The sequence below is a fragment of the Syngnathoides biaculeatus genome, chromosome 16 (genome assembly GCF_019802595.1).
Source record: "Syngnathoides biaculeatus isolate LvHL_M chromosome 16, ASM1980259v1, whole genome shotgun sequence".
In the NCBI taxonomy this organism is placed as follows: Eukaryota; Metazoa; Chordata; class Actinopteri; order Syngnathiformes; family Syngnathidae; genus Syngnathoides; species Syngnathoides biaculeatus.
In genome coordinates this window covers 1,601,027-1,622,958 of record NC_084655.1, presented here as the reverse complement: position 1 = coordinate 1,622,958, position 21,932 = coordinate 1,601,027, and the positions used below count along the sequence as shown (strand labels likewise).

General features: G+C 41.4%; 1 protein-coding gene across 6 annotated transcripts in view; it reads left to right on the top strand.

Annotated features, from left to right (window-relative positions):
- LOC133514687 (coatomer subunit zeta-1-like) overlaps positions 1-21,932 on the top strand; it is a 118,861-nt gene that overhangs the window by 23,486 nt on the left and 73,443 nt on the right. For 4 of the 6 annotated variants that reach the window (XM_061846533.1, XM_061846531.1, XM_061846536.1 and 1 more), the window contains exon 2: positions 4,023-4,091. The exons of the other annotated variants lie outside the window; for them this stretch is intronic. In XM_061846533.1, the coding sequence (XP_061702517.1) occupies positions 4,023-4,091 (69 nt within the window). The remainder of the gene's footprint in view (positions 1-4,022; positions 4,092-21,932) is intronic. 6 annotated transcript variants of the gene reach the window in all.

Below are 21,932 nucleotides of genomic sequence, written 5' to 3'. Positions count from 1 at the left end.
GCAGCTCGATCACGCCACTTTCAAACCAAGATAAAGTACAGGATGTTTACGTTCGGTGGAATCCAGCACCATTTTTTCCTTTTGTATCCTGAATTTCCTTTGTAACTAAAGACAACATTTTTCCAGTTAGGTTTTTGTAACCCAAATTTTTTATCATTACAGACGTTCGTAAGTAGACTGTAAGTCTTAAGTGTCTGGTCTAAGTTCTGTGATACACTCTGACTGTGAATCTATGCTAGTCAGTGCATAACAGAACTTTGCCCCGAGTCTAAAGTCTTCTGACATACAAATGTACAGGTGAAAGAGTCTTTTGTTGCATTCACATCTGGATATGGATTTAACAATTTGGACTGAACATAAAATAAATGGTCATAACAGCAGAGCAATGAAAACATCAGTTTCATCAAGAAAAGCCTTCAGTACCACTCTTTGTGCTTTGTTTCGCTAATGCATTTAATCAATTAAAGTATCCAGTTTCTGTATTGCTTGTTCTCATTACGGCTGTGGGTGAGCTGGGACCTATCCCGGTTTACTTTGGTTACACCGTGGATCGCATAATAGCATAATGAGCATAATAGCTAAATGCTGCTTCACCATGTTTTGCTTTGGACTCTGCGCTCCACTATTTGACCTGAGTCAGTCGATCTCAGAGTTCTATTGGGTTATTATTCCATAAGCATTTCTTTCATGTATCCAGGACCTAGATCATTTAGTGATTTATAGACCTGTAGCAAAACTTTAAAATCTATTCTAAAGCTGACTGGAAGTGCAAGGACTTTAAGATTGGCGTTATATACTCTGACCGCTTTGTTTTGGTCAGAATGTGAGCTGCGGCATTCTGAATGAGCTGCAGCTGTTTAATACTGTTTTTGGGGAGTCCAGTCAGAAGACCATTACAGTAGTCAAGTCTACTTGAGATAAAAGCATAGATGAGCTTTTCCTGGTCTGCTTAACACATACAAGACTTGACCCTAGATATGTTTTTCAGATGGAAGGCAGTTTTTGTGATTGATTTGATATGATTGTTGAAAGTCAGGTTGGAATCTCAGATTCAGGAGGAGCAATGTGGGTTTTGTGTTACTGTTCCAACAGTGCACCAGCTCTAAACCCTCGGCAGGATCCTCGAAGGTGCATGGGTGTTTTTGTTTTTGAGTGTTTGTTTTTGACTGTTTATTTTTGTGTGCCCGCAGCTTTTTTTTTTCTATCCTACATTAGGAAAGCTCTGCTACATTTGTCACAGCAATAAAACCAGTTATTTCCCCAAGTAACATCAACATTTGATTGTCTCAAAATTACGTGTGTTTTTGTTTCTGTGTGTATGTTGCAGGCCTATACACTAACTGCAAAGATTGCTTGCTTAATTTCTTGTTTTCATTTCACTTGTAGTTTTGGGCAAAGCTTAACTCGCAAATCTCTACAGTATCTGACTAGCTGTCTGTCTATCTAAAAAAAATGAAATCTTTTTTTAAACCCTTGCAACCCTGTTTATAGCACAGACGTGAAAATCTCCAAACTTAAACAAAAAAAAACTTATTTTAAGATCATTGTATCGGAAAACAGACAATAGTTAAAATAAAAGTGGGACTATGATTTTATTCTTTCTGTTGTATAATGTGCACCCCTAAATTTGACCAAAACAAAAATCAAGAAAACTCTTTTACCAGTGTACAATGCACACCACCAATTTGCTGCTGTTCATATGCTCAAAACATTAGGAATTATCTGTATTTCGCTTTTACTAGTTTTGTGCTTTTATTGTTTATACTTGTATTGTTTCTCAAACAAATGTCTTACAACAATCATGAATAATAATCTTTGCATGTGCTGATGTAGCGGTAATATATATCTCAGGACAGGCCACACGATACCCTTGTCCTGGCCCCTATAATTGTCAGAACAGAATCCCTCAACCAACTAAAATAAATGTTCAATGATAACATTTTAATACTGTTGATACATATTACAGAAAGGAAAGGTGGTGGAGAAATATGTAAGAAAGGTACAGGACATGTATGAGGGTAGCAGAACAGTGGTGAGATGTGCCGTTGGTGTCAAAAAATGGAAAAAGATGACATGCTGTGGCGACCCCGAACAAGCCAAAAGGAAAAGAAGAACAAGAAGAAAAGCTCAGTATTTCATAGAAGCTATGAGCTGATACAGCGATGGGTCTTTTTGGGAATGATGCAACTTTTTTTTACATCTGGATTTGGGGATCCTCTGCCATTCCTCCTTGCAGATCCTCTCCAGTTCTTTCAGGTTAGAAGGTGAACTTTGGTGGAATGCCATTTTCTGATCCCTCCAGAGATGCTCAATTGAAGCTGTCCGAAGACTGGACTTCTTCAGCATAGGTGATCAGAGAGACAGTCAGGAGAGTACTTGGTGTGTCTCCTGGTAGGAACCCCAAAATACAGGAAGTCATACAATGAAAGAGGTTAGCGAAGAAGTGGAACACTGAGAGGACTGAGGAGAGGCGAGAGGAATACATTGAGATGTGATGTATGGCAAATGTAGAGGGTGGCGAAGGCTAAACCAGAGGCAAATGACGACTTTCACCATGTTGGAGAGGAAAGAATAAAAAAAGGATCTCTATCAGGTTGGACAGAGGGACAGAAGTGGGAAGTTAGAGAGAAGGAAGAGTCGAAGAGGCAAGCTTGAAGAACAAGGGAGTGGTAATGATTAGTAAGGGTGAAGTTAGAAAGGCACGAAAGAGGATGAAAAATGGAAAGGCAGTTGATCCTGATGACGTACCAGTGGAGGTATGCAAGCAATCTGGAGAAGTGGCTGTGGAGTTTTTGACCACCTTATTCAATAGAATACTACCGAGAAAGAAGATGCCAGAAGAATGGAGGAAAAGTGTACTAGTTCCCATTTTTAAGAACAAAGGCGATTTACAGAGCTTTGGGACCTATAGAGGAATAAAGTTGATGAGCCACACAATGAAGTTATGGGAAAGAGCAGTGGAGGCTAGACTCAGAATAGAAGTAGGCATCTATGGGTAACAATTTGATTTCATGTCTAGAAAGTATCATCCATCCATCCATCCATCCATTTTCTACCACTTTTCCATTTTAAAGTTTTACATCCATATGTACTTGAGCAGTGTAAGAGCCTTTTTGTACTTTTCAGCATCTTCCAGTTTGCATAATTTGTATTAATTTTAAAAGCAAAAATGTGCTGCAGAGACCCAGGTATAACCCCAGACCTCACATTTTTTTTGGGGTCACCTTTTTCATGTCTTTCGTGTTTGCATTGTCTGAAAAGGACCATTTATTTATTTATTTTTTTTTCCAGCTGCTGCTGAATTTTTTTTTATTAAGCAACTGGACTGGTTCAATCAATTGTATCTGTGAGAAATCTCCAAGATAATTTTCCAAAATTGCTATAATCTCAATTTTGAAAAATAAAACTTCACTGTTAGAATGTTGAAAATCCATCCATCCATTGTCTGAGCTGCTTATCCTTACAAGGCTCGTGGGAGGACTGGAGCCTACCCCTGGTAACTTAATAGAGGAGGCAGGGTACACCCTGAACTGTTGCCATCCAGTCGCAGGGCATATAAATCCAAACAACAGGTGCACAGGGAAATTTAGAATCGCCAATTAATTAGAATTAGAATCACCTTGGCTGTTTAAGTGTGTAACAACACACAAGGAATTTGTCTCTGCCCTGGTATGACATTCAGAACAAAGAACAAATAGTCAATAGGAACTATTCTTTATGAGTTGCAGATGTGCAAAATGCAGTCTTCTTCATTGTGCAAAGGGAGCAGGTTAAAATGACGAATTCTGCGGTAGTCTACAGAATATTTTACGAATTCTCATACTGATTGCACCAGGAGTATGTGAGGGTCTGTCCCAACCACTCAAAACATTTTTTATTCTTTTCTTGCGACGCTCACACCAATTATTCATTAGGTTAATATAACTTGGATTTTACTGGGGTGACAGGAATGCTTTTCCCATCCTAGATGTACTTTATCTGTCAATGCAAAAACATAACGTTTTCATCCTGCTTCTTTGCAGGAACCTTCTCTCTACACAGTGAAAGCTGTTTTCATTCTTGACAATGATGGCAACAGACTTCTGTCAAAGGTAAATTTAATACAATAATACAGGCCCCGTAATTTCTCGTGTATAATGCGCCCTGAAGTATAATTTGAACCCCCAAAGTTGACCTAAAAATGAGGAAACTCCTTCTACCAATGTACAATGCATACCACCAATTTGCTGTTATCTTTATGCTCAAAATATTGGGAATTTCCTGTTTTTCTATTTTGGTAGGTTTGTACTTTTGTTTGTACTTGTTAAAAAAAAATACATCTGTACGAGAATCATTAATAATCTTTGTGCATGTGCTGATGTAGCGGTAATACATACAGTATCTTTGACAGGCCACAGGACACACTTGTCCTGGTCCCTGTAATGGTCAAAACAGAATCCCTCAACCAACTAAAATAAATGCTCAATTATGGTATAATATTTTATTAATACCATTGATAACACGTATTACAGTCTTAAGTAAATCAACATTTTAACACTGTTTAACTTGAACTTTGTGGTGAAACATTTTTTGCATTAAATATTTATCCCAAAAAAAGTTTGTGCATACTCCAGTTTATCCACGACGTTACACATCCTTGGCCAAACCTTCAAAAGAACCATGTGACTCATCTCCAATCAGAAAAAGATCCATAGTTACCTTCCTTTGGTACTTCGCTGTGGAACTCATTATTGATGAATTGATCAAGTTTCTGTGTCTCCTGCATTGCATCATGAACAGTGATCCCATCACGTCATCCTCTACTCCATCCATTGTGAGGAAGCATTTCTTGAATCTTTCAAGTTTTGGTTCCTTTTATTCCTCATTATTGTCAGCGCTTTGAGGCGAAGCTCCACAGTGCTAATGGCGCAGCCTCTTGCAGGTCTTCTATGGTGTCAGGTCGCTATCAAAACAACGGCAGGTCAAACTACGTATAAGTGAGCGTCAGAGGCACAAAAAAAGCTAGCATTTTAATTGTGTGCGCCCTCCTGCTTTTTTTCATGTGCCCATTACGTTCGTTTCTACGTAGTTTGAGCTCTTGTTGTTTTGATAGCAACCCGATGTGAGACTCTTCCTCCATCTCTGGCAAATGCACAACTCTCCCACATCTTAAAACCCTTCCATATGCTTTTTAATGGAAAATTTTCTCCTTCGCAGTCTCCACAATCTCACATTTGAATCAGGCACTTTGAACTGACGTACTGGTTCGGAGTTCCCCATTTCTTCAGCAGCTGTATAACTAGCCCTTGTCATCTGCATTTTTTTGTCTTAATTTAAAACAAACTCACTCACTGTAATGCAGTAGCAACAAATATGTTATGCTAATGATCGTAAAAAGGCAAACTCCCACGAGCAGGTCAGGAATCTCAGGTTGGCACATAGATAGATACATACATACATACATACAAATGTGTAATGTAAGACATCATCAAATATCATATTGAAATGTAAATGATACCATTTTTACCACCTTTTGTACCTGTATACGACTATAGACTGTGATTTTCTTTTTATTTTTAATCTATGCTTCAATATAATGCGCTCTTGACTTTTTGAAAATATTTTGGGAAAACTTTGTGCATTATACATGAGAAATTATGGTAACTATACTTAGCATAGGGTGATAAAAACTGATATCTTGATTGATTTTTGACTGTCTTTACTAGTTTATACAATAGAATATACAACAATAGACTATAAGCCAGAAAATTCAGGAATATACATTTATAAATAATACATTTAACTGTAAATGTTTTATTTTTAAAAGAGAGCCGTAATCTATTGACTGCTATGGTAAGCTTTTGTTTTAGCAAGTTACAAAATCATCTTTCTCTCTAAACACTTAATTTCCCTGGTTATTTGTTATTCAAAGTTGATTCCTCTCCATTATAACATGGTTCCAGCCAGACCGAGAGTGTGTGACAATTGTTCTTTAGCACACAATCACTAATTTCGGTGGTTGGTCATGTCATAGATGTCATGACTGCTTAGCAATTGGGATGGTGTACTGTCCTTCTCTTAATTACTCCTTGTCCTTCCTTTGCGATTAAAAAGGTACCATGAGTGATGGGCAAATGATACTGAGGCTAGTATCATGCTTCCTAAAGTGGAGTAATTCGAAACGCTGTCAGCTTGTATCAAAACACGAGTAACATGAGACTGCTGATGTTTGAAGTCTCAAACGGCATTGCTCTTTCGCGTCACACTTCATTCCTTCAAAAAAAATTTCATTGGCTCATGGCATTTCAACACGTTCTGAGCCAATGATGTTTGATAGATTTGACTGGTTTGGCACCATACTACAGTTGAAGCCTGAAGTTTACGTACAATGTGGAAAAACACATTTCATTTTTTGTCTCACTCTCTGATGTCAAATCAGACTAAAGCTCTCTTGTTTCAGTTCTGTCAGGATCACCAAAATTATTAAATTTAGTTAAATGCCACAATAATCCTCTTCTGAACTGCTTATCCTCACGGGGAGTGCTGGAGCCTATCCCAGCAGTCATCTGGAAGGACAGACAACAGCCACAATCACACCTATGGGCAATTTAGAGTCTCCTAATAATTCGTGTTTTTGTGAGGTGGGAGGAAACTGGAGTGCCTGGAGAAAACCCACACAGCCATGGGGAGAACATGGAAACTCCACACAGGCGGGACTGCGATTGGAACCTCGGTCCTCAGAACTATGAGGCCAACGCTCTACAGCTGCTCCACTGTTCTATACCACCATAATGAGAGAGATAACTTCTTAGAGAATCTTACATTTTCTTTTAGGTTAAAACTTTACATGCTCAAAAAGTATTATGTCTTTAATGAACATAGGGACGCCCAGATGATGAGGTCATTGCTTTGGAAGCTCCTGGTAGGTTAGCTGACAACGTGACAACTCTGCTTCATTGTTCACGCATGGAAAAATCAAAAGATATTGGCCAGGAAATCAGAGAAGGAATCGGTCAGCTCTGGCACATTCTTGGGTGCAATTTCCAGGTGCTTGAAGGTGCCATGTTTAGCTGTTCAAACAATTGTATGTAAGTATAAATAGAATGGGGAAAGTGTAGCTATCACGCTACTCTGGAAGGAGACGGGCTCTGTGGCCAAGAGATGAATGTGTTTTGTTCCGAAATGTGTTTATCAGAACAGAACAAAAGCCAGATTTCAGTTTGCAAAAAGACAAAGATCTTAACTTGTTTCACACACTTAAGTACTTGCCTGTATGTAGGTATTAATTAGATTAAGAAGTGATCAGAGGAGCCTAGCGGAGCTCAGGGAATTGTGCAATATGCATGTTTAACTGTGCTATAGCAGTGGTCAAATGTTACTTTCCCTCGTCAGACATTTTATATTCTGCTTAAATTTAGGGAGTTCGTGGTTAGGTTTAGCTGTTGTCAGGTTTACCAATTAGACCTTCATTAAACTGGACGAAAAAGGAAGCAAAGACACCAGTTCAAGTCTCACGAGGAGAGGAGAGGAACTGTCTCATACAATACACCACTGCAGTCGCTAATTATCTTCTCCTCAGCACTTCTATTTATTTTTTTTCAAGACGCCCCTTTTTTACCATTACCATTACCATTAAATTGCCAAATGGTGAGAAGAAAATGGGGGTTTCCTTTAGCATAAGACCAAAGATAGAATCCCCAGCAAGATGTGATAGAAGGCTTAAAAGCCGGGGGAATAATTGAAGCTTTCTTTAAATTTACCTGTATTGTAAGACCTATTTCTATCTAAAGCAGGGTCATTAGGTCTTTGTGATGCAGAGAATATGATGTTCACCAGGAGGAGGTCCATCTGTTACCTTTGTCCGCGACCAGGGTGTTCCACCTGGAGTCTCATACATTATCAGATACCATTTATTTGATCTATACCTTATTTCTTGTGGAGTCCTTTTGTTTGAGTGTTACAATTAGACTCGGCAAAGGAATTAAAATCGTGCTTAACTGATTCATTGGGAGGCACACATGGAGTAATATCCTCATGCCTCGGTGACGGCCGCATTGTTCTTTATCATTATTTGAAATGTAGTTGCACCTCTTTATCTTATATGTGGTAGGCTTAGTTGACAGAGTATAATTATTGGTTCTGTTCTGTGTTTTTGTCAGTTTACAGGTTCCGAAAGGTACCATATGAACAAAATTATCATTACGGCTGTCAACAATGCAGCCCAACATGCTATCATATCGTTTAGCCATTTTGAAGTCATGTCAACCAAGTGACCCTAAATGAGTCAGGTGTCTTTTAAATCTTCACCAGCCTTCAGGTATTTTCAGATACTATAAATCTGCACCCACCTTATGCTAGACTTTGCTCACCTTTCCCTTTGGGAGACTCAGCTGAGATGACCTTTTCAGTGTGTAAGATGTATCCACGTGTTTCTTTCTGCTATTTTGTCCATGTCATTCAGCTCTTGCTCAGTCTATGCCAGTGTTCTGGTAAAACTGCCCCACCACCATGACAATGGCACAAAAATGGTTTTACACATTAACGCTGATAAATTTCCTAATTTGTTTCCAGTCCCATCAATTTGATGCAGGTGAAAATTTTTCATGACGCGCCATTAGAAAATGTTTTTTTTTTTTGTTTTGTTTTTCAAAAGAAGTTAATGGATACACAGAATCTCCCAACATTTATTTATTTATTTTTAATCAATAAATAGCACTAGTACTATCTGTGGATCCTTGCAAACAACACAATCTTTTGGACAAATCTTTTGTATGTAGTTATCCAATTTTTTTTTTTGTTTTTTTTTTTTGCGGGGGGGACCTTGGGTGGTTCCCACAGGTACCACTCAAATAGAAAAATTTTGCCTTGGTGGCACGGTGGTCAACTGGTAAAGCGTTCTGAGGACCTGGGTTCGATCCCGGCCCCGCCTGTGCGGAGTTTGCATGTTCTCCCCATGCCTTTTCTCCGGGCAATGCGGTTTCCTCCCACATCCCAAAAACATGCAACATTAATTGGACACTCTAAATTGCCCATAGGTGTGATTGTGAGTTCAAGTCTCGCGAGGAGAGAGGAGAGGAACTGTCTCGTACAATTCACCAATGCACTCTCTGATTATCCTCTCCTCAGCACCTCTATTATTTTCAAGACGCCCCTTTTTTACATGGATGTTACAAACAGGAGACAGCAAGTAAAACATAGTTGGAAACAGAGGCGAATTCACACAGCGAGTAAAACTGCTGACAGTTCAAGAACAACGACTCGAAAAGCGGGTTGCAGGATGTGCTGAGCTGTGTCACGTCCATGGACAATTTCTCACTGATATAGAAGCATATTCCACTGCCTTTCGATTTCCGCGCTGGCCCCGTGATGCCGTCCACCCAGTAAAGATGAAAGCTGGGTAGAGTAATGGCTCCGTTGGGAACCCATCCACAAAGCAAAGTCTCCCAGAACTCCAAAGTCTTTGCAGGTCTTGATATACGCAGTTGAAGTTCACCCATTTGTTGGCTAGGGAGTGTAGATTTGCGAGATGAATCGACGGAAGCACCAGTCTGTGTCCCCTCCTACGGCGTTGAACTTGTGTGCCAGGTTGCAAGCCATTGTGCCATCTTTGACTCGATGCTCCTTAGAGAGTGCCGACAAGTAACCTGAAGAAAAGATTCTGCAAATTGGTGAGAGTTGTTGAAAAAAAATAAACTCTCGAAGATTCTCTAGTGGTTAGCAAGTCATTTTTGTGTATCTGAGTCCTAAAATGACCGAAAAACACACAAACATAAATCAGGGAGCATGTATCGAAGCCAGTCACACTGGTAGGCACCATACATTCTGTCAATAAGTGTGTGAACGAACAAAAACTTTTCGCATGTTCAACAACAACAAACTGTGGATCACACACAGACTCGGTTAACGTCGGTTGACTAAAGGAATTAACATGACAAAGAAGGATTATGCAGCAAAACTGGAAAAACATCTTGGTGCTAATGACTCCAAATCAGTCTGGCATGTATTACAATCCCTCACTAATTACGAGCGACAATCCCCCCAGTAGAAAACAATGGTGGGCTCGCTGACAACCTCATCAGCTTTTACTGCAAATTTGAAAGGCATACTTTCCCTCCACACGCGCACTAAGTCGCACCACCGTCCACTTCAACATCTTCAAAGCAATTGTTTACCATCCATGAGCGGGACATGAGGCAGATCTTAAACAACAAAAGATCAACAACGTGCCACAGCTCCGGTTAACATCCTGCCTCAAAGTCTGCACAGACCAACATGCTTCTGTCTTCTGTCTCTAGAACTGTAGTACCAACTTGTTTCAAATGTTCCATCATACCAGTGTGCCCCCCCCCCCAAAAAAAAAAAAAAAACAACAAACAAACAAACAGTCTTAATGACTACAGGCCTGTTACCTTGACATCCATGGTTATGAAGTCCTTTGAACGCCTTGGCCTGGACCACCTCAAGAATGTCACAAGTCCCCAGCTGGACCCACTGCAGTTTGTCTATCAAGTGAACAAGTCTGCGGAAGATGCCCTCAACATGGCTTTGCACTTAATCCTTGAAGATCTTGACAGCGAGGGAACCTATGTGAGGATCTTGGACTTCAGCTCTGCATTTAACACCATAATTGCTGAACTCCCCTCGAAGTTTCTCCAGTTCAGTGTCTTGCCTGCCATCTGCCATCTGTGGATGTCCAACTTCCTGACGGGAAGGACACAGCAGGTGATTTTGGCGCCACCTCATCCACGCAGGAGGCATCCTTCACCACAGCTGCTCCTCACGCTGTCCAACTGTCTTGTGTCAACTGTCGAGACCTTCAAGTTCTTGGGAATTACATACTAACACCAAGTCCATCCTCAAAAAAGGCCAAAAAAAGATGTACTTCTTGCGGCTTCTGAGGAAGCATAGCCTGTCACAAGAGCTCCTGAGGCAGTTCGACACAGCGGTCATCCAATCAGTACTGTGTACCTCCATCACATTTTGGTTTGAGGCTTCCAACAAATATGGCTCTTAGTAACTCCCGCCATGAAAGTCCTCTCGAGGGATTTATTTCTGAGAAGAAACAGAAAGTGACATACAGGGCAGTAGTGCATTCAAGAGGTCTCGTATGTTTATACTAGTTTTACCTGCTGGAAGGTAGCCTGTTGTTCCTTCGTGTTAGCCAAAATGCCAGCTTGTTGTATTGCTGGATATTGCTCGAACACTCGAGAGGATGGATTTGCTATTCATACTTTTCCAAAAGACCCAGGTCATGAAAAATGGATTGCACAGGTGCAAAGGACGGCAGCTTTATGGGTTCCAAATGACAGGTAGTGTGTATACAGCTACTAAAAAAAAAAAAAAAAAAAAAAAACCCAATCGTTAAGCGTGGGGACGTAATTTGTAAGTCAGGGGTGCTAAATGTGTCGATGTGCGCATCGGAAGGCTTCCGTGCAGCAGCCGTTGAAGGACGGCCTCTGCTCCCCTTGTGGATCGCGTGACCGATTGTCAACAAGGTGGATTGGACTGGGAGGCGGTTTGGCTGCGGTGTCTTCGTTGCTTGCGGGCGGCATCGTCGTCGCTCACGGACGGCGTTGTTTATATCACCGTTGCAGAGGTGGATCGAACGGCGAGGTGGTTTGGTCGTGGCGTCACCGTCGCTCATGGGCGGCATTGTTTTTATCACTGCCACGTAGGTGATTCAGACGGGAGGCGGTTTGGCAGTACTACCGTCTTTGCTCGCGGCCGCGGGTGCCGTTGTTCGTCGCCGCGGAGGTGGTTCGGGCGGGGAGGTGCTTTGGCCGCATACGTTTTGGCCGTGATGTGCATATCATCTAAATATGGCTCGAAACGATTGGGTGATTTTGCCCCGGTTACTTCACTCTGTTATGAGATGTTCTCTTCTTCGAAAAGAGCTTCCATCTCAGAAGGGGTGTGTTCGTCTCCCATAGTAGTTGGCACAGCGTGTTTTCAATGGTGAATGTCCCAGTGTAACATCACGGACAGAAGTTGCAGCCACTATGGCTACCACTTGAACGTCGAATGAGACTTTTCCAACTTTGCGCATGGATGACGCACTCTCGGCTCATATTTTTTTTTTTTTTGTATAGACATTGAAGTGAATAATGTTTCATGTATTTTTCATTACTATATCTTCTTTTTCTTTTGGCTTGTCCTGTTTGAGGTCGCCACAGCGTGTGATCTTTTTCCATCTAAGCCTATCTTGTGCATCCTCCTCTCTAACACCCACTGTCCTCATGTCCTCCCTGACAACATCCATCAACCTTTAATTTGGTCTTCCTCTCACTCTTTTCCCTGAGAGCTCCATCCTCAGCACCCTTCTACCATTCATTTCATTACTATATCTATTTTATTATTTTTTTGTTTGTAGGCATGACACTTGGGCTTTAAAGCAACAGCATTTCATTTTTTACTTTTGCTATTATTGAGAGTAAACATAAGCAGCATGACTAGCTCGTCTTTGCTCTACGTTGCCAAGACTGTGTTGCTAACTGAAGCACCGGTGGTGGGTGGCGCATAAGGACGCTCTAATTATAAACCACATTGATGTACTGCAACATTTGTAATTATGAGTGCACCCCTTTAAGAGCGGAGGGGGCGGGTGTAAGGTAAATGTTCTATCAACAGTGCCTAAAAGAATCCAGTGACTTCTCCTTTACATTGTTATAGGGTTAGTGTGAATTGTGCCATTGGATGTAGCAATCAGTCATCCCTCACTCATTGAATCAGCCACAAACTGAATAGCTGTATGTTGTACTTTCATTTGGCGGAGGTTTTTTTTTTGGGGGGGGGGGGGGTGCAACGCAGAATATTTGTGCACGGAGACCACATCAGCAGTGCACAATTGCACACACGCAGTTTAGAGGGAACATTGGTTAGAAGCTTGTGGAAGGTTACCCAAAATGTTTGACAAGTTATGCAGTTTGAAGGAAATGTTCCTGAATGCTAAGGGAATGTATGTAAACTTTTGACCTCCAAGGAAATCATATAAAATTCTCTCTCATTATTGTGGCATTTTAACAAAATTAAATACTTTTGGTGATCTCACTGACCTGAAACAGGAAGTTTAGTCTGATTTGACTTTAGACAGTGAGACAAAAAATTATTTTTTTTGCAGTGTTTGTAAACTTCTGGCTTCAACTGTACCTATATAAGATGCATCATTATACTTTGAAATGACATTGTGACGAGCGATTTGGAGAATGAGAGTATTTTGGCAAGTCAACTAAAAAGCTCCCCAAATGACAAATCATGATCTTTCAAGGTTGTCATTTAAAACACCACGCACACAAACTACTTCTGAATTCACACACTGATCATTTGCAAAATAGGAAAGATCTCTAATCCTGTTCAGGAGTTTTTGTACAGTTTTAAAAAAAGATCAGATCTTTAAATACACGCATGATCACATTTAATATAATTTGTATTTATTCTTTGGGTTAATGTGGAATGCATTTGAATATTAGGAAGAGCATCTGCATATTTCATGTCAATGGTGATTTCCTCATTATTTGGTATGAATGAACAAAATGTTCAAACAAACTTTTCTGAACTTATATTGCTGTCATGGGAAACATTCCACAAGTTTATGACAGTACTGTTTTTGCATCCTGGCCCATTTCTCAAAACTTCAGAGCCACTTCTCCAAATTGCTTCCATACCTCCACAGGTACATTGAAGAAAATAAGTATTTGAACACCCTGCTATATCACAAGCTGTCCCACTTAGAAATCATGGAGGGGTCTGAAATTATCATCATAGGTGCATGTCCACTGTGAGACAGATAATCAAAAAAGAATAATCCAGAAATCACAATCTGATTTTTTTTCATTTTTTTTTGCGTGATTCGGCTGCAAATAAGTATTTGAAATTATCATCATAGGTGCATGTCCACTGTGAGACAGATAATCAAAAAAGAAGAATCCAGAAATCACAATCTATGATTTATTTTTTTATTTTTTTATTTGTGTTGCAAATAAGTATTTGAACACCTATCTATCAGCTAGAATTTTGAGCTTCAAAGACCTGTTAGGATGCCTTTAAAAGTCTACCTCTGGTCCATGTATTATCCTGAATCAGATACATCTGTGTGAGGTCGTTAGCTACATAAAGACACCTGTCCACCCCATATAATCAGTAAGACTCAAACTTGTAACATGGCCAAGATCAAAGAGCTGTCCAAAGACACCAGAGACAAAATTGTACAAGTCCACACGGCTGGAAAGAGCTCCGGAGAAATTGCCAAGCAGCTTGGTGGAAAAACGGTCCACTGTTGGAGCAATCATTACCTCTGTAATTGAAAACAAAATGTACTGTATCAAATATTAACATTGGTTTTCTCAGGTGTTCAAATACTCATTTACAGCAGTATCACACAAATAAATAATTAAAAAAACATACATTGTGATTTCCGGATTTTTCTTTTTAGATTATCTCTCTCACAGTGGACATGCAGCTACGGTGAAAATTTCAGACCCCTTCATGATTTCTAAGTGGGAGAACTTACAACTTACTTATCCATCCTCAGCACCTCTCTACCAATATACTCACTCTATCGTCTCTGAACATCTCCAAACCATCTAAGTCTGCTCTCTCGAATCTTATCTCCAAAACATCCAACTTTGGCTGTCCCTCTAATGAGCTCATTTCAAATCCTATCCAACCTGCTCACTCCAAGCGAGAACCTCAACATCTTCATTTCTGCTACCTCCAGTTCTGCTTCCTGTTGTTTCTTCAGTGCCACCCTCTCTAATCCGTACATCATGGCCGGCCTCACCACTGTTTTGTAAACTTAGCCCTTTGTCCGAGCAGGGACTCTTCTGTCACATAACACTACATACACATGGAGACTAGACACCTTCCGCCAGCTGTTCCAACCTGCTTGGACCCATTTCTTCACTTTCTTAACACACTCACCATTGCTCCGGATTGTTGACCCAAAATATTTGAAGTCGTCCACTCTCGCTATCTCTTCTCCCTGTAGCCTCACTCTTCCCCCTCCACCTCTCTCATTCACGCACATATATTCTGTTTTACTTCGGCTAATCTTCATTCCTCTCCTTTCCAGTGCATGTCTCCATCTTTCCAATTGTTCCTCTGCATATGCTCCCTGCTTTCACTGCATATGACTATCATCTGCGAACATCATGGTCCAAGGGGATTCCAGTCTAACCTCATCTGTCAGCCTATCCATTACCACTGCAAACAGGAAGGGGCTCAGAGCTGATCCCTGATGCAGTCCCACCTCCACCTTAAATTCTTCTGTCACACCTAGGTCACACCTCACCATTGTTCTGGTGCCATCATACATGTCCTGTACTATTTTAACATGCTTCTCTGCCACACCAGACTTACGCATGCAGTACCACAGTTTCTCTCTTGGTACTCTGTCATAGGCTTTCTTTAGATCCACAAAGACACAATGTAGCTCCTTTTGACCTTCTCTATACTTTTCTCTAGCATCCTCAAGGCAAATAATGCCTCTGTGGTACTCTTTCTAGGCATGAAACCATACTGTTTCTCGCAGATACTTACTTCTGTCCTGTGTCTAGCCTCCTCTACTCTTTCCCATAACTTCATTGTGTGTCTCATCAACTTTATTCCTCTATAATTCCCACAGCTCTGAACGTCACTTATGTTCTTAAAAATGGGAACGAGAACACTTTTCCTCCATTCTTCAGGCATCTTTTCGCCCGCAAGTATTCTGTTGAATAAGTTGGTCAAAAACTCCACAACTATCTCTCCAAATTCCTTCCATACCTCTGTCTGTATGTCATCAGGACCAACTGCCTTTCCATTTTTCAAACTTTTTAGTGCCTTTCCGACTTCGCCTTTACTAATCATTGCCACTTCCTGGTCCTTCACACTTGCCTCTTCAACTCTTCCTTCTCTCTCATTTTCTTCATTCATCAACTTCTCAAAGTATTCTTTCCATATATTTAGCATACTCCTGGCACCAGTCAACACATATACATCTCTGTCCTTAATCACCCTTACCTGCTGCACATCCTTCCCATCTCTATCCCTCTGTCTGGCCAAATTGTAGAGATCCTTTTCTCCTTCTTTTGTGTCCAACCTGGTGTACATGTCTTCATATGCCTCTTTTTTAGCCTTCTCCACCTCTACCTTTGCCCTACGTCGTATCTCAATGTACTCCTTTTGCCTCTCCTCAGTCCTCTCTGTGTCCCACTTCCTCTTCGCTAATCTCTTTCCTTGGATGACTTCTTGCATTTTGGGGTTCCACCACCAAGTCTCCTTCTGCCCTTTCCTACCAGAAGACACATCAAGTACTCTCCTGCCAGTCTCTCTGATCACCTTGGCTGGAGTAGTCCAATCTTCCAGGAGCTCGTCCTGTCCACGGAGAGCCTGTCTGGCCTCTTTCCGAAAGGCCGAGCAACATTCTTCCTTTATCAGGTTCCACCACATGTTTCTCTGCTCTACCTTTGTCTTCTTAATCTTCCTACCTACCACCAGAGTCATCCTGAACACCATCAGTTGATGCTACACTCTCCCCTACCACTACCTTACAGTCAGTAACCTCCTTCAGATTAAATCGTCTGCACAAAATATAATCCACCTGCATGCTTCTCCCTCCGCTCTTGTCGGTCTTGTAGGTGTTCCTGCCTCTTCTGGTAAAAAGTGTTCACTACTGCCATTTCCATGCTTTTTACAAAGCCCACCACCGTCTGTCCCTTAAAGTTCCTTTCCTGGATGCCGTACTTACCCATCACTTCTTTATCGCCCTTGTTTCCTTCACCAACATGTCCAATACAATCTGCACCAATCACAACACTCTGTGACTGGGATGCTCAGATCTACTTCATCTAGTTCCTTCCAGAATTTCTTTTTCAACTCTTGATCACATCCTACCTGTGACGAATAGTCGCTAATTACATTATACATCACACTCTCAATTTCAAATTTCAGCCTCATCATTCGATTTGACACGTTGACTGGTGACTTGCTTGCACGGTTTGATGTCGGGGTCAGGCTTGTTCTGTTGCTTACAAAAATTAGGTTGCAATTGTTACTCACTTCTTGTAAGTGCCACCATACTGGCGCACAATGACATGGCGCTACTTATGTATGTTAAAGTGCACCTGCAAATAAGACTGTGTCTATTAATGCAATGTGCCTTATAGTTGCAAAAATGTGGTAGATTAGATTAAGCAATTGTTTTGGCAAAATCTTTTTCTGACACGATAAGCAAGGAAAAAATATTGTCCTTGTGGATTTTTTATTACAGAAGAAAGGAAAATCTTTGCAAAGAAAGTAAAGGGTACAAGTCGTGTGAGTTTTCACTCCTTACTAAAGATCAGACGAATAGTCCTCTGGTTATATAGAAATGGGAGAGACAGAAACTTATCTATGTCCAACTGTATACACATGGAGCCGGTTAAAACAACATCACATGAGGAACAGCCTGACCGGGAGAACTAGAACTCACAACAGGATAAAACCTGTAGAAGTTGAAGGTAGAACTAATATTCAGTAAAAATTCAAACATAAATCCGCCAACACAGTCCCACCGTTTTGATTAAATCAACCTAAGCAATCTACCACTACCTTCGTTAACCCTACCGATTACAATCACAAAACATCAATGTGCTAGAAGAAAGTAAAACAAAAATGAGAGTTAAGGTATATAAGAAATGAAACAACAAATCATCATACATCAACAAAACAACAAACTCAAAGTCATCAAGAAATTCACACCACTCGTTTAAGAAAATTTTTCCTTACCAGGTCGTTGTTGTTGCAGAGAGGGACATGAACCTCCTTTCATTGAGATTATTCAGCCTTTATTGGTTGACCTTTTATGATCTCGATGACTTCTATGGTCAACTGCCATAGGAGATGAGGAGAGTGGAGGACTCAAGACCATCTGAGTCATCAGCTCATTTACAAAGTGCTTCCCGTTGTCATAAAGTCCCTACACCCAATTGTAAGCTTTGTACATTCCGCTTCTCTTTCTGCCGAAGAATCCGCATTCCTCCTCTTGTCTTCGACCCACAGTAGCTGAATTTCCTCGGAAGGCCGCATTTTCACATAATTGTGAATATAGGTGAATATTAGTTCTGTAACTAAGAAATGGTGATTTTAGAGATGCGAGGTTACCGCCTCACAGCAACGGCCTACGATATGTAGCTTGTCGTTGTTGAATATTACCAAACTCTGTGTAGTTATACTGAATAATGAAAACAGTTAAAATTAGCAGCCTCCATAAGCAACTAGATGCAATACTTTAAACATACTGTATATTTTTAGAAAAGACAAAAATCCAAGGTGCCTATCCGTGTCTTAGGAAAGAAAGTCTGCTGAGAAACACCTCCGTTGTGACTGGAGATTGAAGGCAGGTGCCTGCTAAAAAAAAACAACTCAATTTTGGCTAGTCACACAAGCCTGGAGGCCGGGTATTAGCGCAGGTTGCTATCCTAACAGAACCTTTTCACTGGACATAAGCAAAACATTTCGGGTGTCATTGTCTCCCATTACCCGCTTATAGGACCATCTCATTGCAGAGAAACAATTGCAGGTGTTAGCGTTATGGTTAAAATTTTCATTCACTTTAAATTCATTTTTGTGGCATATCTATCTGATTTTGAAGGCACGTTTAAATGTTATAGCGACCAGTCAGAGCGTTGTGGTCGCCAACTGAGTGAAATGAGGCAGAGGGGAGAGGAGAGGAGATGGTTCAACTGAACAATTTATTTAATCTGTTGAAAAGTTGAAAGTTTAATAATTTTTTAAAAAATCAAAATGTTGTGTGGATATGTAGAGATAAAAGAGAGAAATGTGGAATTACTGGTTGTTGTTCTTTCTTTTTCCACATGTATTTTTATGTTTATTTATTTCATTATTGTTATTTATAATGATGTTTATTATGTTCGATTTTCAATACAAACGATATTCAATATAAACAACCAAATGTACCCCCCGTAAAAATTGTAAAGTATTGACCGGTCTGTGGTGATAAAAAGGTTGGGGGCCACTGTGCTAGAGGACATTGCATACTTTGTACAACTGTCCCCCAAAAAAGGCTTTCCGTCATTGTTTGGCATGGTGGACAACTGGTTAGAGATGTCCGATGACAGGGGTTGAAATTCGGGCTCTACTGTGGCGTTTACATGTTTTCACCATGCCTGCATGTTTTTTTTTTTTCCTGGCACTTCCATTTCCTCCCACATCCCAAAAACATTCATCCATTGGAGACTCTAAATTTCCCTTTAAGTGTTATTGTGAGTGTGACTGGTTGGTTGTTTCTGTGCGGCCTGCGATTGGCTGCCAACCAGTTCAGGGTGTACCCCGCCTCCTGCCCAAAGATAGGTGGAATAGGCTCCAGCACTCCCGCGACCTTTGAGAGGATAAGCGGCTCAGACAATATATAGATGGATGGATGGTTCTGTCTTTGCCAGAATACTGACTGGTACTACAATGTCTTTGTCTCAAAGGTATTCACTGTCAATTCACCGTCTGTTGTCATACTAGAGCAGCTTAAAGGTCCACGGACAGACCTATAAACGTTCTAAAATAGATATTGTTATGAAGAATACAGATAACATTATTCACTTCAATGTCTGTACGAAAAGGTAAAGAGGAGCGGAGAGCGTGTCATCCATGTGCAAAGTGGTAGCCATATTGCCTGCAACATCATCAAGCAGACATCACACTGGGACATTCGCCATTGAAAACATGTAGTGGGACCTGCGATAAGAGAGGAACAAGAGAGATTTTCAAATTTTTCCGACACCCCTCCTGAAACGGAAGGTCTTTTCGAAGAAGAGAACGTCTCATAATTGAGTGAAGTTACCGGGGCAATATCACCCTATTGTTTCAAGCCACATTTAGAATATATGCAGATCACTTCTAAATAACTACGGACTCCCCAACAATATGTGTGTACTCAGCTGCGAGCAATGACAACACCAAAAAGCGGCCTGGTTCGGGGCCGTGATGAGCCACCCCATCTCGGCACAGCGATGAGCTACCCCAGCTCGCTGCCGCAATGACCCACCCCACCTTGCCGCTGCGATGACCCACCTCTGCGCCTCGATGAGCCATCCCAGCTCAAAGCCGCAATCAGCCACCCCAACTCGGTCCCTCGACCGGCACCCCTAACTTACGTACGCGGATCTTTTATGTTCTGAGAGGATTACACCCCCTCCCCCCACACCTACCTCAAAGCTCTCATCCTTTGCACCTGGGCAATCCATTTTTCATGACGAACCGGGTCTTTTGGAAACCTTCTTTTCCTTTCGGCTTTTCCCGTTAGGGGTCGCCACAGCTTGTGATCTTTTTCCATCTTAGCCTATCTTGTGCATCTTCGTCTCTCATCCCAACTGCCCTCCTGTCTTCCCTCACCACATCATCAACTTTCTCTTTGGTCTTCCTATCACTCTTTTGCCTGGCAGCTCCATCCTCAGCATCCTTCTACCAATATACTCACTCTCTCGCCTCTGGACATGTCCAAACCATCGAAGTCTGCTCTCTCGAACCTTGGCTCCAAAACATCTGTGGCTGTCCTTCTTCATTTCTGCAACCTCCAGTTCTGCTTCCTGTTGTTTATTTAGTGCCACCGTCTCTAATCCGTACATTATGGCCGGCCTCACCACTGTTTTAAAAACTTTGCCCTTCATCCTAGCAGAGACTCGTATGTCACATAATACATAACACACCAAACACCTTCTGCCAGCTGTTCCAACCTGCTTGGACCCGTTTCTTCACTTCCTTGCCACATTCACCATTGCTCTGGATTGTTTACCCTAAATATTTGAAGTCGTCCACCTTCGCTATCTCTTCTCCCTGGAGCCTCACTCTTCCCCCTCCACCTCTCTCATTCATGCACATATCTTCTGTTTGACTTTGGCTAATCTTCATTCCTCTCCTTTCCAGTGCATGTCTCCATCGTTCGAATTGTTCCTCCGCCTGCTCCCTGTTTTCACTGCAGATAACAATACCTCTACTTATGAAATTAATCCGTACCATCACCATGAACATCGCCTTTGTTCTTGAAAATGGGAATATCACACTTTTCCTCCATTCTTTTGGCATCGTCTCTCCTGCTCGTATTATATTGAATAAGTTGGTCAAAAACTCCACAGCCATCTCTCCAAATTGTTTCCATACCCTATGTCATCAGGACCAACTGCCTTTCCATTTTTCATCCTTTGTAGTGCATTTCTAACTACCTCCTTATCATTGCCACTTCTTGGTCCTTCACACTTGCCTCTTCTACTCTTCCTTCTCTCTCATTTTCTTCATTCATCAACTTCTCGAAGTATTTTTTTCCATCTATTTAGCACATTCCATCTATTCAACACATTTCCATCTCTACCCTTAATCACCCTTACCTGCTGCACATCCCTCCCATCTCTATCCCTCTGTCTGGCCAACCTGGAGAGATCCTTTTCTCCTTCTTGCGTGTCCATCCTGGAGTACATGTTGTCATATGCCTCTTGTTTAGCCTTGGCCACCTGTACCTTTGCCCTTCATTGCATCTCAGTGTAGTCCTTTCCCCTCTCCTCAGTGCTCTGTGTCCCACTTCCTCTTTGCTAATCTCTTTCCTTGTATGACTTCCTGTATTTCGGGGTTCCACCACCAAGTCTTCTTCTCCCCTTTCCTACCAGAAGACACACCAAGTACTCTTCCTGCCTGTCACTCTGATCGTCTTGGCTGTGGTAGTCCAGTCTTCCGGGAGCTTCTGCTGTCCATCGAGACCCTGTCTCACCTCTTTCTGAAAGGCCGCACAACATTCTTCCTTTCTCAGCTTCCCCCACATGATTCTCTGCTCTACCTTTCTCTTCTTAATCTTCCTACCCACCACTTCTTCATCGCCCCTGTTTCCTCTACCAATATGTCCATGACAATCTGCACCAATCACAACTCTCTCTCTGTCTGGGATGCTCAGAACTACTTCATCTAGTTCCTTACAGAATTTCTCTTTCAACTCTAGG